At 50.2% G+C, this 12225-nt stretch overlaps 1 protein-coding gene across 1 annotated transcript in view; it reads right to left on the minus strand.

Moving 5' to 3' along the window:
* The window catches only part of plxna3 (plexin A3), a 135122-nt gene that overhangs the window by 34860 nt on the left and 88037 nt on the right, over nucleotides 1-12225 (minus strand). Inside the window, exon 10 of the mRNA XM_088623794.1 lies at nucleotides 7940-8140. Within this exon, the coding sequence (XP_088479920.1) occupies nucleotides 7940-8140 (201 nt within the window). The remainder of the gene's footprint in view (nucleotides 1-7939; nucleotides 8141-12225) is intronic.

Genomic DNA, 12225 nt, shown 5'->3' on the forward strand with positions numbered 1-12225 from the left:
AGATTACGCCAATCTATAAATCAGATGAGAGAGCTAATGTTGCTAATTACAGAGCCATCAGTATCTTACTCATTCTTTCAGAAGAGCTGGAAAACAACGCTCGGCTTTTTGAACATGAAGAATCCCAGAATCTCTCATCAGAAAAACACCGCTTGGCTTTCGCACAAACAGATCTGCCTCTCCAGCCGCAGGGCTGCCAACTGAACATGCATTAACTGCGCTCAGTGACAATTCAATGACAGATGCTGCCTTCATGGATCTCTGCAAAGCCTTTGATTACATTAGTCACAGTCTCCTCGTAAATAAACGACAGCCTTTTGCCATCTGCATGGCCACAATTACCATCTTATATGGGCAGCAGAACCTAAGTTCTTAGAGCGAGTGAGCATCGCAGCCCAAAGTGAGGTAAAGTCCCCTGTGAGGGGGAGTGCCACAGGGCTCCATACTAGGACCTTTCCTCCTCTTCCTTCTGTACTGCCATCTACACCTTACAGCCCTCCACTGGTGGATTAACTCAGGCTTAGCACTGCTCTCAGTTCTGTTGGGCGTTGGTTACATTCATCTGGTTTCCCGCTAAACACTGGAAAGAATGAATGGTTGCATTCTACTGTATATCTCCATGTTAGCGTTCCAGGCCTCCAGTAGCCCTAAACATCCATGAACCAAATTCAACGGCTCATCCTTTGACGTCCTCTAGTCTGTAACCTTTCTTCCGATTCCCCCTTCACTTATTTGGGACTCCCTGCCCAGGTTTCCAGATCCCTCTAGTCCAGACGTCAGTCAAAACTCACAATACACCCCAACGAGGAATACACCACTGCAGGCACCGACAAGGACTCATCAGAAATGCATTTCAGCACAAACTCAAATACGCAGCCACGAGTGGTCATTTCTCTCCGTGCATTTTCCTGCATATGTTTTGTCTTTGTACTTTCTTGTGCGTTCTTGTGACCTTTCCCCAACTCCTTTTAACCTCAAAACAGCCTGGGGCCTTTCCCAGCTCCTGTGGTCTCAACTGGTACACTGTGATCTCTGTCACCTCTAGTCCAGCTGCTGAGCTACTGAGCTCCACTCATCTGCCAGCCCCTCTTTCAGACCCCATCCACCCACTGCACAACCCGCAACCCCTCCTCCTCATTCTCCTGACCTCCCAGTGGCCAGGAATGCCCATTCCATGAGATCCCATTATTCAATTTGCCAATAAAGGCCACTACATTAGTCTCTTATAGGAGAGAGTGGAGAGCTCCATCAAAAAATATTCCAGCAAAGCTCAGACCATTTCAAAGCACTGCAGGACTCAATGACATTACAACGCCAACTACACCCCAGTCAGAGACAGAGGAGTGGCAAACACCTGATCTATACACACTATCACACTGCTCTGATAACACTGTCACTCGTCTACATGCTTGGAGCACACTCACTGTGGGTCAGTACGCCTAGCTGGGGCCACTGCTTCTCCAGACAAACAGGAGAGATGAAGATGCCATCCTGCTCCTTCACAACCAGCTCCGGGTCATCAGTATGTCTTTGGACACCAGCAAAGCAACCAAACTGGATGGCAGTGCAGTGCCTGAAGTGAGTGTTGGGCCTTTGACTGATAGAAATGCAGAGGGATCTCAAAAAGAAAAGTTCATGGAACAGAGGAGGTGGTAATTCAGGGTGAGGAGGAGGCAGTTTTCCGGAGATTAGTGCTTGTTTTTTTAAAGAGAGATTGCTCTGTGCATACAGATACAATGGGGCTTATCTCAGAGTTTTGGCTCGATCCTTCTTAGCTCCAGGCTAGAGCAAAAACTGAGAGAGTGTCACAGGCATAGTGATCGCGGTTTCCACCTCCCCACGGACTTATCCACTCAAAAAAACTGAGGAAGAAGGAGGAGGAGGATGTAAAGAAATGGCAGCGGACGTAAACGATATCGGTGTCATTTTTCATCCACCTTGAAAGCGACATTTTGTCTGGGAGAAGAGCTGCCCACACACATCGATAATTTTGGCATGGCGTGAAAGTTCATCATCATCTGTTCTCATAGATTTCTGGGGAATGTGACAACTCTGAGCACCTCCACTGGGAAGGAATTCACCTTGTAAGGAGCTGTGGCTGTGTGGAAGCAGAAAAGACAGATGGACTCATACCACTGGAATTGACGTGTTTGGGATTTTTCCAAGTTAAACCGAAGCACTCCTCACCTATTACTGCTCCAACTTCTCAATGCAAAAAACAAAATGTCAAATCCCTCAGCCCGATTTCAGGTTTCAGAATACAAAGCCAGAGGGATAACAATGAGCTGCTCACAGCTCTTGTTTCACTGTACTTCAGCCTCCTGACCTCCAGGTGGTCAACCTCCCCCTACCTCATAATCCTGATCTTTAGGCAGTCAACCCCTCCAAGCCCCCCTCATCCCCAGGCGGTCCACCCCCTCCTCATCCTCCTCTCCCCCAGGCGGTCCACCCCCTCCTCATCCTCCTCTTCCCCAGGCGGTCCACTCCCTCCTCATCCTCCTCTCCCCCAGGCGGTCCACCCCCTCCTCATCCTCCTCTCCCCCAAGCGGTCCACCCCCTCCTCATCCTCCTCTCCCCCAAGCGGTCCACCCCCGCCTCATCATTCTACTGACCTCCAGGTGGTCAAAGTCCCTCGTAATTCTACCAACCTCCAGGCATATGATCCCACCTGTGTTCTCTTGACCACCAGGTGGTCCACCCCCCCTGTCCTCCTGACCTCCAGGTGATCCTTTCCCAGCATGAAGCACTCAGTCAGTCCCCTGAATATTTCTGTTAAAGCACAGCAACCCAAAACGCACACACTGCCCACACGCTGTGGCAAAGTGGTTTAATAGGACATTACTTATCAACCTACAGAACCCATCTGTAGAGCAGCAGTGCTCTCGAACAGCCCATACCAAGGGCATACAGACCACGTTGTTGTCACATGTTCGCCTGCGTCTTTCAGTCTGGTGTTTGTGTAACATCCAAATCCTGACGACAGCACTCAGGTTTCATTTTGTAAATATATTTTTTCCTTAGTGGTCTTTCGCCAATTATGTCTTATAAACACCTGGCACTTTGTAAAGTGTGTCTGTTGTATCTTTGACCCTTATAGACAAATCTTTTATTTGATCCGATTAATTATTAAGGGCTCTTCATCACTGAGGGCTAGTCGGTTGTTATTCCAGACGGATTTCTTCGTTGCACTAAGTGAATGTCAATCTTCATTAATCGACCCTTCTAATGCGACCTGAAAGTTACTCATCAGGAATGGTTTGTAAATGTTTCAGCAATTTAAAGAAACAATGGCTTGTATAGGATTTCAAGCCCTGACATGGGTTTTTTAAAATGTTCACTTTGCAACTACAAACACACCCCTGTGTGCTTCTTAAACGTGAAAAGATGCCTTCCTGTTTCAGACTAGTTTTGACATACAGGAATATATTCATAGTTCCATAGTCTTGACTAACAGAAAAGTGTTCAGGTCAACTACTAAATCATTAGGTACTACATAATATTACATGGCACCAACAGGGTAGTATTGTAAGATTATTTTTGGTAATTTGACTAATGCTTTAATGCAGAGTCTCTTCCGTCTGTGTCATTTTGCACAGTTGGGCATTTTATTGCAGTAATATAAGCAATGTGCCTCACTCAACAGTACAACATTAGTGCTCCACCCAGGATTCGAACCCACAACCTCTTCATGCCCCTAAACACTACTGTACATCCAACTAATATGTATCTGTATCTACTAGCGTAATGCTTGGGGTTTAAGGGTATGTCCTTCACTGACCAGCTTCTTGCACAGAGAAGACTGTGAGGGGACCTCATTCACGTTTTGAAAAACCTATGAAGGCTTTGCGAAACTCTACCCAGAAGGTTTCTTCAGAATGAAACAAGAACCAGAGGGCACAAGAGACAACTCTGAATATGCACTTAAAAGTGAGGCACTTCTCTACCCAAAGGGTTGTGGGTGTCTGGAACCCAGGTTTCTTGTAGGAAAAAGCTGGAAGAGATCCTGGGATCAATTAGCTACTAACTATCAAATGGGCTGGATTTTTCAAATGGCTTCTCGGGCTTGTAACCTTTCGTCTGCAGTTAATAGTCATGCTTTTTAGACCAATTTCAGGAGGGAAACAAATATCCCAGCAGGAATACAGACACCCTGTTGTCTTCACCAGGAATTTTCTCCATGCATTTGGGTGAGGGATGAGTCACTGTCAAAGACTGGGAACAAATCAAAGGTTTACAATACTCATGCGAGATCCACATATGACAGAGGTAGAATAAACACACAACATGCATTTACACACACATACTGTATATATATAATGTGTAATGCGAGGCTGAAAAGTTGATTTCAAAACAGCTTAGATGAGCAATGTTGTCTGCTCTGCTTTCCCAACATACAAAACGCCTCATTGTCTTGATGAGATTTGCCAGGCGGGGGGGGGGGGGGGGGGGGGTGCCATGGGGGGGTACTATAACCTCTTTTCACTGGGAGAGAAAGTTCAGGACTTGGTCAGTGTTCAACAGTCCTGTGTTGCCTCGGCAACGCCAAGGGGGGCCGGTAGTTAAGGGCCCAGCTGTGCTTAGCAACACTTACGTCCGTCAGACAATTTGAAAAATTGTTTCCATTTATTTATTTTTTTATTTCATTTTTTGGGCCCAAATCTAGAAAGCCTTTCGCTTCAGGTCACCCCACCTCATCGTGCTATTAATAGCAACAATTATGATGACGAGGATGAGAGGAGTAACAGAAATGGTGACGATAATCTCCTAGATCGAGGTCTGGGGCTTTTTGATTTCCTCCACACGGAGGCCTGGGAATTATCACTTAACGTCCTGTTCTGTAAGGCGGGGGTGCCGTATGTCCCTGGCCCCCAGCAGGCGCCCCGTTATTCAAGTCCTGGGCATTTCGCTGATGTGTGCAGTAACCGTTCCAGAGCTGTCAAGAAGACAGAAAGAGGAGGAAAGAACATGCGCGCACACACACACACACTCACACGCCTTGGAAACTCAAAGGGGTCGTAGGATTTTGACAGGATTAAGGTGCACACAATCCTGCCTTTTGGCATACTTGGCAAATCAAGGCCTTGTCAGATACGCCGCATCAGACAAAAGCTGACGCGGGTGCTTCCCGGGCACATGCCCTGTTGCCCGCTCCCTGCCTGCAGCAGACCGGCACCGCTCAGACGAACCGCAGAGCGGAACGGGGAGGGGGGGGGTCTCCGCCGTCTGAGCATTCGGGCTCATCGGTTTACACAGCTGCCCGACAGGGGGCGCCCTGGCCCTCACCCCATAGCTGGGGAGCGGGGGACACTCCCCTGGGCCCTTCAGCACCCAGGAAGCGGCGCTTTAAAAGGGACACCAGGCCCAGGAGCGGACTGACAGATCGGCTCAGCTGGCCTGTGATGGGTAGACTGGGGGCAGAGAGAGGGGACTCAAGTCCGGAGCGAGGAGACAGGCAGGCCACAGCCTCTGTGACGGAACAGAGCAGGACACGTGGGCAGAGAGATGGAGAGACACAGGGTGATAGAAAGGCAAGCAGGCACAGCAAGATAAAGAGATAGACAGGCACAGGTACCGACACAAAGGTTGTAGAAAAGGGCAGACTAAGAACAACAAACACAACAGCTTCTCCGTTAACTTCTTAAGATCCAGAGGAGGGGCTGACTGCTTGCCGAGCTGCACATTCAAGGCTGTAGCCTGTCGGGCCAGGTCCGGACTGCCTCGAAGGCAAAAGCTGAAGCAGGCAAGTCAGGGGAACAACCGACTCAGCCCTCACTGACCCTCCCCAGGCTCAGTCACCTGGCTGCACACACACCACTGGAATCTGGAATGGAGGTGGACCGGCGTGCTAATGACAGTATTGATCGATCCCCACTGTGCTGCGATATTAGACGCTGGGGACCACAGGCAGGAGTTCCCTGGGCTGGGGGGGTGTAATTTGCAGTGAGTCTCGTCTCACAGCAGATTAATATTTAAGAGAGATTCATCTTGTGCCCGTGGACAAGAGACAAGAGCGTGGGGAGACAGGCAAGGAGGGATGAAGGCAAGGAGGGATGAAACTCTCCTTCTCCTGCATGTCACAAGTAATCAGACTGCCCATTAATCTGAGCATCTCCCAGAGAGAGAGAGGATAGGGGCTGCAGGCAGAGCACTGCACAGACCCCACTTCAGGCTCGAGGGCTCTTATGGGCTACAAGAGGCGAAGAGCTCATGAAAGAGAGCTGAGCTCAGAAGCTGCAAGTGCATGTGACTGCTTGTCAATGTCTTCATGATACAGTACAGGATACACAACATGGGGAGGCGACAAGAAAGGCAAACAAAATGCGAGGATATATAGTTAAAAGTATAAAATACAAAACATTCCCCAGCATAAGGGAACACTCTGCGCTGACAGGCGGAAGGAACAGAACCGTTTTGGTGTTGTACAGAGAAAGCTGAGGAGGGACGTGACACAAATCTTGCAAATCCTGAAAGGCACCGCGAACCGTGAAACGGCAACCAGAGGACGCAAGCGGAAACTGGAGGCGCATCTTTACACAAAGGGCGGTGGGAGTGTGGAACAGTGCTGAAGCAGATAGCCGGCAGCTCCCTTCAGGGAAAAGCTGGCTGAGATCTCGGGGTGGAGTGCAACGGCCCAGGTGGGGTGAATGCCCTCCTCGCGTCTGTACCCATCCTTATTCTCCCTCGATACCTCAGAGGGAATTCGGGTCAGTTTTCAAGAACGTTTGAGTTTTCTAAGGCCCACGTCTCTCTGACTGCGAGTGACGCCCAGGCGTGTCTGAGGGAAGGAGAGAGAGTGAGAGAGTGTGGACGGAAGAGTGGCCTGGAGCCCTGATGAACACATCACTGCAGACTGACAGGCCTCCGAAACGAGGGCCACGTGCAGCCTGGAGGCGACTTCAGAAAGAGTGACAATCGACCCGCCCAGATCACTGGAGGACAAACACGACCCCCATGATTAAATTGGTCACGGGACATTAATTGCCTTAAAAGACAGGGGGCCAACGGGTGGCCTCTGACCCTGGAAGGTCAAAGGGCAAAAGGGGACACACTCCATTGTAGAAACAGATCAGACACTCGTTTCCAACCTGCCACCACCCCTCCCCCCACTCCACCCCACCCCATTCTCTTTCGCTGCATCGCATTAACCAAATCAGGCCCCACTTCCTGTGGTCTGCTAATTGTTTTACAAGATTCCCCAGGGTAACCGTGACAACCAGATGGGGAAACATGAGGCCGCCGTCTGTAAGGTCAATGAGAGAGACGGGGCGAGACAGCAGTTCAGATCACAAAACGGCTCAAGCTTCAGTTGCGTTCCTTTTAGGTTCTTTTTGTAGTTTTTTTTTCAATTCATGGACACTAGACTCCACAAAAGGCACCCCCCTCCTGATTTTCTCCAAAAAGCTCTCTCGGGTGGGTGAAAAATTTGCCCATTTTTGCACTTCTGAAAAGTACCTCCTTCTAAAAACGCTCCACATTGTGAAACACTCAAGCAAGCAAGATGACCTGGTATCCACCCCAGCCTGTATCAACAGTGATGACACCCTCCCATAGTTCACTCCCACCCCAAGATCCAGGGGGTTAGACCTGCAAGGGCATCAAGAAGCCTGTGATTTAAACTGAAAAAGTGCTATTTTTAATTGTTGTAGATTTGTGCCTTCAATGCACTGCTAAAATGTGTTGAAATTCAAACCGGTTTCAATATCCCTGCTAATGGAACTGTGCATGACATCAGTGGCTGGACTCCGAAGAGCCAGACATCGTCTCTTTCATCTCGACTGCGAGCAAAGCCCGGACTCTGCACCCTGAGAGCCACCCCCCCCCCGCGCCCTGCGCTCGGACTCCGCCTGCAGCCTGCTGCACGGCTCTGCTTGACGTTATCTCCGGGTCAGCACAACACACTCATTCACAGGCTCACACCGGCCGCGAACCCGCGCCTCACCGAGGTGTTCTGGCACTGGATGCAGGAGCTGTTGAAGCGCACGGCGGGCACGCGCTGGACCTTGCCCTGGATGCTGAAGACGCACTCGTAGTTCTTCTGGCCAGACTGGGGCTGGGGCAGGTTGCGAGCGCGGAGAGTGATCGGCCGCACCATCCCTGCCGGGACCAGTATGTCGTTCGTCGGGAGGATTTGCGGGCATCCCTGAAGGGAAGAGCGGGAGATGGGGAGGAGAAAAAGGGAAAAAGAATCACTGCTTTGTCCAGCCATTAACCCACGCATTCACTGAGGCAGTGGGATAATGTGTGCTCATGCTGTCAACCCCATCCGCACAGAAGGATGACATCATACTCATAGCACAGAAGTATTGCATCACTCTCATCCGCACAGAAGGATGACATCATCCAGCAGCCATATCACCCTGCAACTCACAACTGGCAACCCACTGAAGCTAAGCAGGTGTGAGCCTGGTCAGTACCTGGATGGGAGACCTCCTGGGAAAAACTAAGGTTGCTGCTGGAAGAGGTGTTAGTGGGGCCAGCAGGGGGCGCTCACCCTGTGGTCCATGTGGGTCCTAATGCCCCAGTATAGTGATGGGGACACTATACTGTAAACAGGCGCCGTCCTTCGGATGAGACGTAAAACCGAGGTCCTGACTCTCTGTGGTCATTAAAAATCCCAGGGCGCTTCTCGAAAAGAGTAGTGGTATAACCCCGGTGTCCTGGCCAAATTTCCAATTGGCCCTTATCAATCATGGCCTCCTAATACTCCCCCTCTATGAATTGGCTACATTACTCTGCTCTCCTCCCCACTGATAGCTGATGTGTGGTGAGCGTTCTGGCGCACTATGGCTGCCGTCGCATCATCCAGGTGGATGCTACACATTGGTGGTGGTGGAGGGGAGTCCCCATTACCTGTAAAGCGCTTTGAGTGGAGTGTCCAGAAAAGCGCTATATAAGTGTAAGCAATTATTATTATTATTATTATTATTATCATACTCATAGCATAGAAGTATTGCATTACTCTCATCTGCACAGAAGGATGACATCATACTCATGTGCAGGTGCTTTCTCAGGGGCATCAACACCAAGCTAGGGCTCCCTGAGGATTTCCTGGCATTTCGGCCCTTTTGAAAAGCTATTGTCTCGGCGGAAGAGCCGCGTCACAGTCCCCACCGCCAATGGGAGACCAGCAGCAGCTCCCAGGAGCCAGTGCAACAGGTGGGACACCCTGCAGGCACCTCTCCACTGCCCTCCACTGCGCTGTAAAGGATATTTAGTGTGATCTGTTATCTCTTTAACACTGAAAGAATAATCAGGGAGGCTGTAAAAGCAATTTGCCAGTCAAGAACTAATAAATCACTGCGCAAGCCTTAGCAGGAATGAAGTCTCTCCATTTTTTTTCACTTCTCTGCGGACACAACTGTCATGTTAACAATGATGCAACTGCACGGCCTCTTCTGTAATAAATCTTATCGGGTGGCACCTAATTTGTATGGTGTTGGTATTCAGAAGAGGCACTAAATCACTTTTTCATATTCGGTATCTGAAAAGAGCATCGGGCGCACTTGGGGCGCGTCCGTCAGCTTTATGAATCTGCATTGTAAATCGCCGGAGTCTCCTGTCAGTCAATTAAAAAGGCGAGGCTGTGGCCACCAGGAGGAGGATATTAATACGCCATCGGATCCCTGCTGACATCAGAGAGGCTGACTGGAAGTACTGTCTACCAGCATGTCTGCTGCCGTGGTCCATAGCTGCCACAAACCCTGAGCTGCTTCAGGCTTGGCAGCAGAGAAACACAAACCACGGGGCACAAGTGGAAGCGCATTGAAAACCCAGACCAGGAGCCACGCCTGTACACAAAGGCTTGTGGGAGCGTGGAACAAGCCGCCCAGCCACGTTGTCGAAGCCGAAACCCTTGCTTCTTTCAAGAGATGGCTGGATGAGATCTTCGAAGCAGGACTACGGGACCCCTTCTTTACTCAAAGGGCGGCAGGGGTGTGGAACAAGCTGCCCAGCCGGTACCCTGGCTTGTTTCAAGACACAGGAGGATGAGTTCCTGGGATCAGTCACCTGCGACTTAACAGGCCACGTGGGCAGAATGGCTCCTCTGGTTTGTAAACCGTTATCGTGCTCTTACGTCTTGCAGTCTGCAGTCCGTCTTGACTCAGTCACTGACAGCTGTGTCATACTGAAAGCCTGCTGTCCCTCCAGCTATCTGGGACTAGAGCTACCCCTGCCTCCCGCAGTCTGTAGTCCGAACATGCCCACTCCCCTCTCGGCTCTCACGCAGCGCAGGAGTTTAAACACTTCCGAATCAAATATGAACAGCATCAAGAGCTTTGCTTAGCTCTGCAGCAAACAGTCTGAATGATCTGAGCGGTTTCTGCAGTAATTAGAACTGCCACTGACACGCATTCCCCTTTGGCAACACCAGGCATCTCCCGCTAGAAATGAGACTTACTTGGATTAAGGGTACTAAAGGGGTAAAAAGCGATTCGTTTCCTGTTATTTTAATAAAAAGCAGTTAATTTTAAACAAGGGTTTCACTTCAAAGCTGCTAACATGCTACTGTTTCCCATGAATCCAGCAGTTTTTCAGAGAATTGCTTTCATGTGAAGAAAAAACCAAGCCTGAAATAAAAGCGTGCTTCGTTTGTAATAAAGGGTCAGCTAATGGAAGACAATTACCCAGTCTAAAGAAACCATCCATCCACGTGGGCAAACTAGGCTGTTCTAACTCATTTATCTGCTCATCAACTTTCCACTGTGCCATGAAAAAAAGAAGAAAAACAAACACTCTCCTCAAACTGACGTCTGTTTGCTCTGCTCAGAAATCCCCCATCTCCTGGGATGAGAAATGACCCAGAACTGCAATATCTGTCCTGTCTCCTCTGCAGAGCTCCTGCGAAGACACGACATCCCTGGTCCCACAGTCCCCTGAAGCCCAAGTCACGTCAACAAGCCCCTCCAGACTTCAGGAAAGCGACACCCCTTTTCTTTCGGTAAGCCAGATAACTGCACAATACAGAGTCAGCGCTGTTTTCACAAGAGTGGAGAAATGTCCATTTCCAGAGGCAGAAAATATACTGTAGCACAAAAGCCTGATCCAGAAAGAGTTATAAATCATAAAAAAGGGCTGAATAATAACTGATAAGTTAAGAATGACCTTAAGGCACATTTTGATGCAATATTAAAAAAATAAATGTGTGGATCTCAGCAGGTGCATGCCAGTTCCCTCACTCACAGTACCTTAAAGATGAACCCTCAGTAGGGTATGATAAGACAGGGCATTTTTCTTAGACGTATATCAAGAATCTTAGATGCATAAAAGAATAGGGCCAAATTAAAAAGTTTGCAGAAAAGAGGCTATTCGCACTTGGATGGCTGTTAGAAACTTCCATCCATCCATTTTCAAACCACTTTATCCCACACAGGGTCACAGGAGCCGGAGCCTCTCCCAGCAGGCAACAGGCACAAGGCAGGGTCCAGCCTGGATGGGCCGCCTGTCCATCACAGGGCACGGACAGACACACCAGGGCCAGTTTTCCCAGGAGCCAATTCAAACTACAAGCCTGTCTTTGGACGGTGATGAAATAGGAAACCACAGCTGCTCGGAACTTATTACACAGAACAATCTCACGCGTGACCCGAGAGAGAGAGAGAGATATCTTCAACAGTGCGCCTGGGCTGTGTGCTCCAGACAACAGAGGCCCAGCTCCTCTCCAGCCTTCACTGCTCCCTCCCGCACTCCACTTCCGGTCCAGAGCCCTGGGTTCACTGCCGGGTCCGAGAGAGTCCTCTCGGCCGGCTGTGTCGATACTTTTAAAGATTTTGAGTCCCCGAGTCAAATCCCTTCTGCGACTGCCCTGTGGGCATCGGAGGCCGATGACGCGCCGCGGTGACAGGACTTGACCGAGGGCCACTTCGTGGAGAAGGTGTTGCACGACTGTCTTGCAACAGTTGCCCGTGAAGACTGAGCTACTGTACACCTAGAAGTGCGACATGGGATACGTGGCTATGCCTGTGGAACCGCCTCGCGCTTGACGGGGGTTCCAGCACAGCTCCTCACCAAGCCAGTTTGGCTCACACCCGATCACTTCCTCTGCGGCCGAGGCGGCTGTCGCTAGGCTTGCTGAAGCAGTGGCCTTCAGGACGCTGTCCGGCCCACAACGACTCTTCGCCACCCGTCTGCGGCAGCCCCGCTTTCGTCACCCGCGCGTCGGGGTTCCTTTCCGACGGCCCCCACACTGGCCCCGGCGGAGCCGACCCGAGCTGCTGAAAACCCTCC

This window comes from Lepisosteus platostomus, chromosome 3 (genome assembly GCF_059453375.1).
Source record: "Lepisosteus platostomus isolate fLepPlt1 chromosome 3, fLepPlt1.hap1, whole genome shotgun sequence".
Taxonomy (NCBI): domain Eukaryota; kingdom Metazoa; phylum Chordata; class Actinopteri; order Semionotiformes; family Lepisosteidae; genus Lepisosteus; species Lepisosteus platostomus.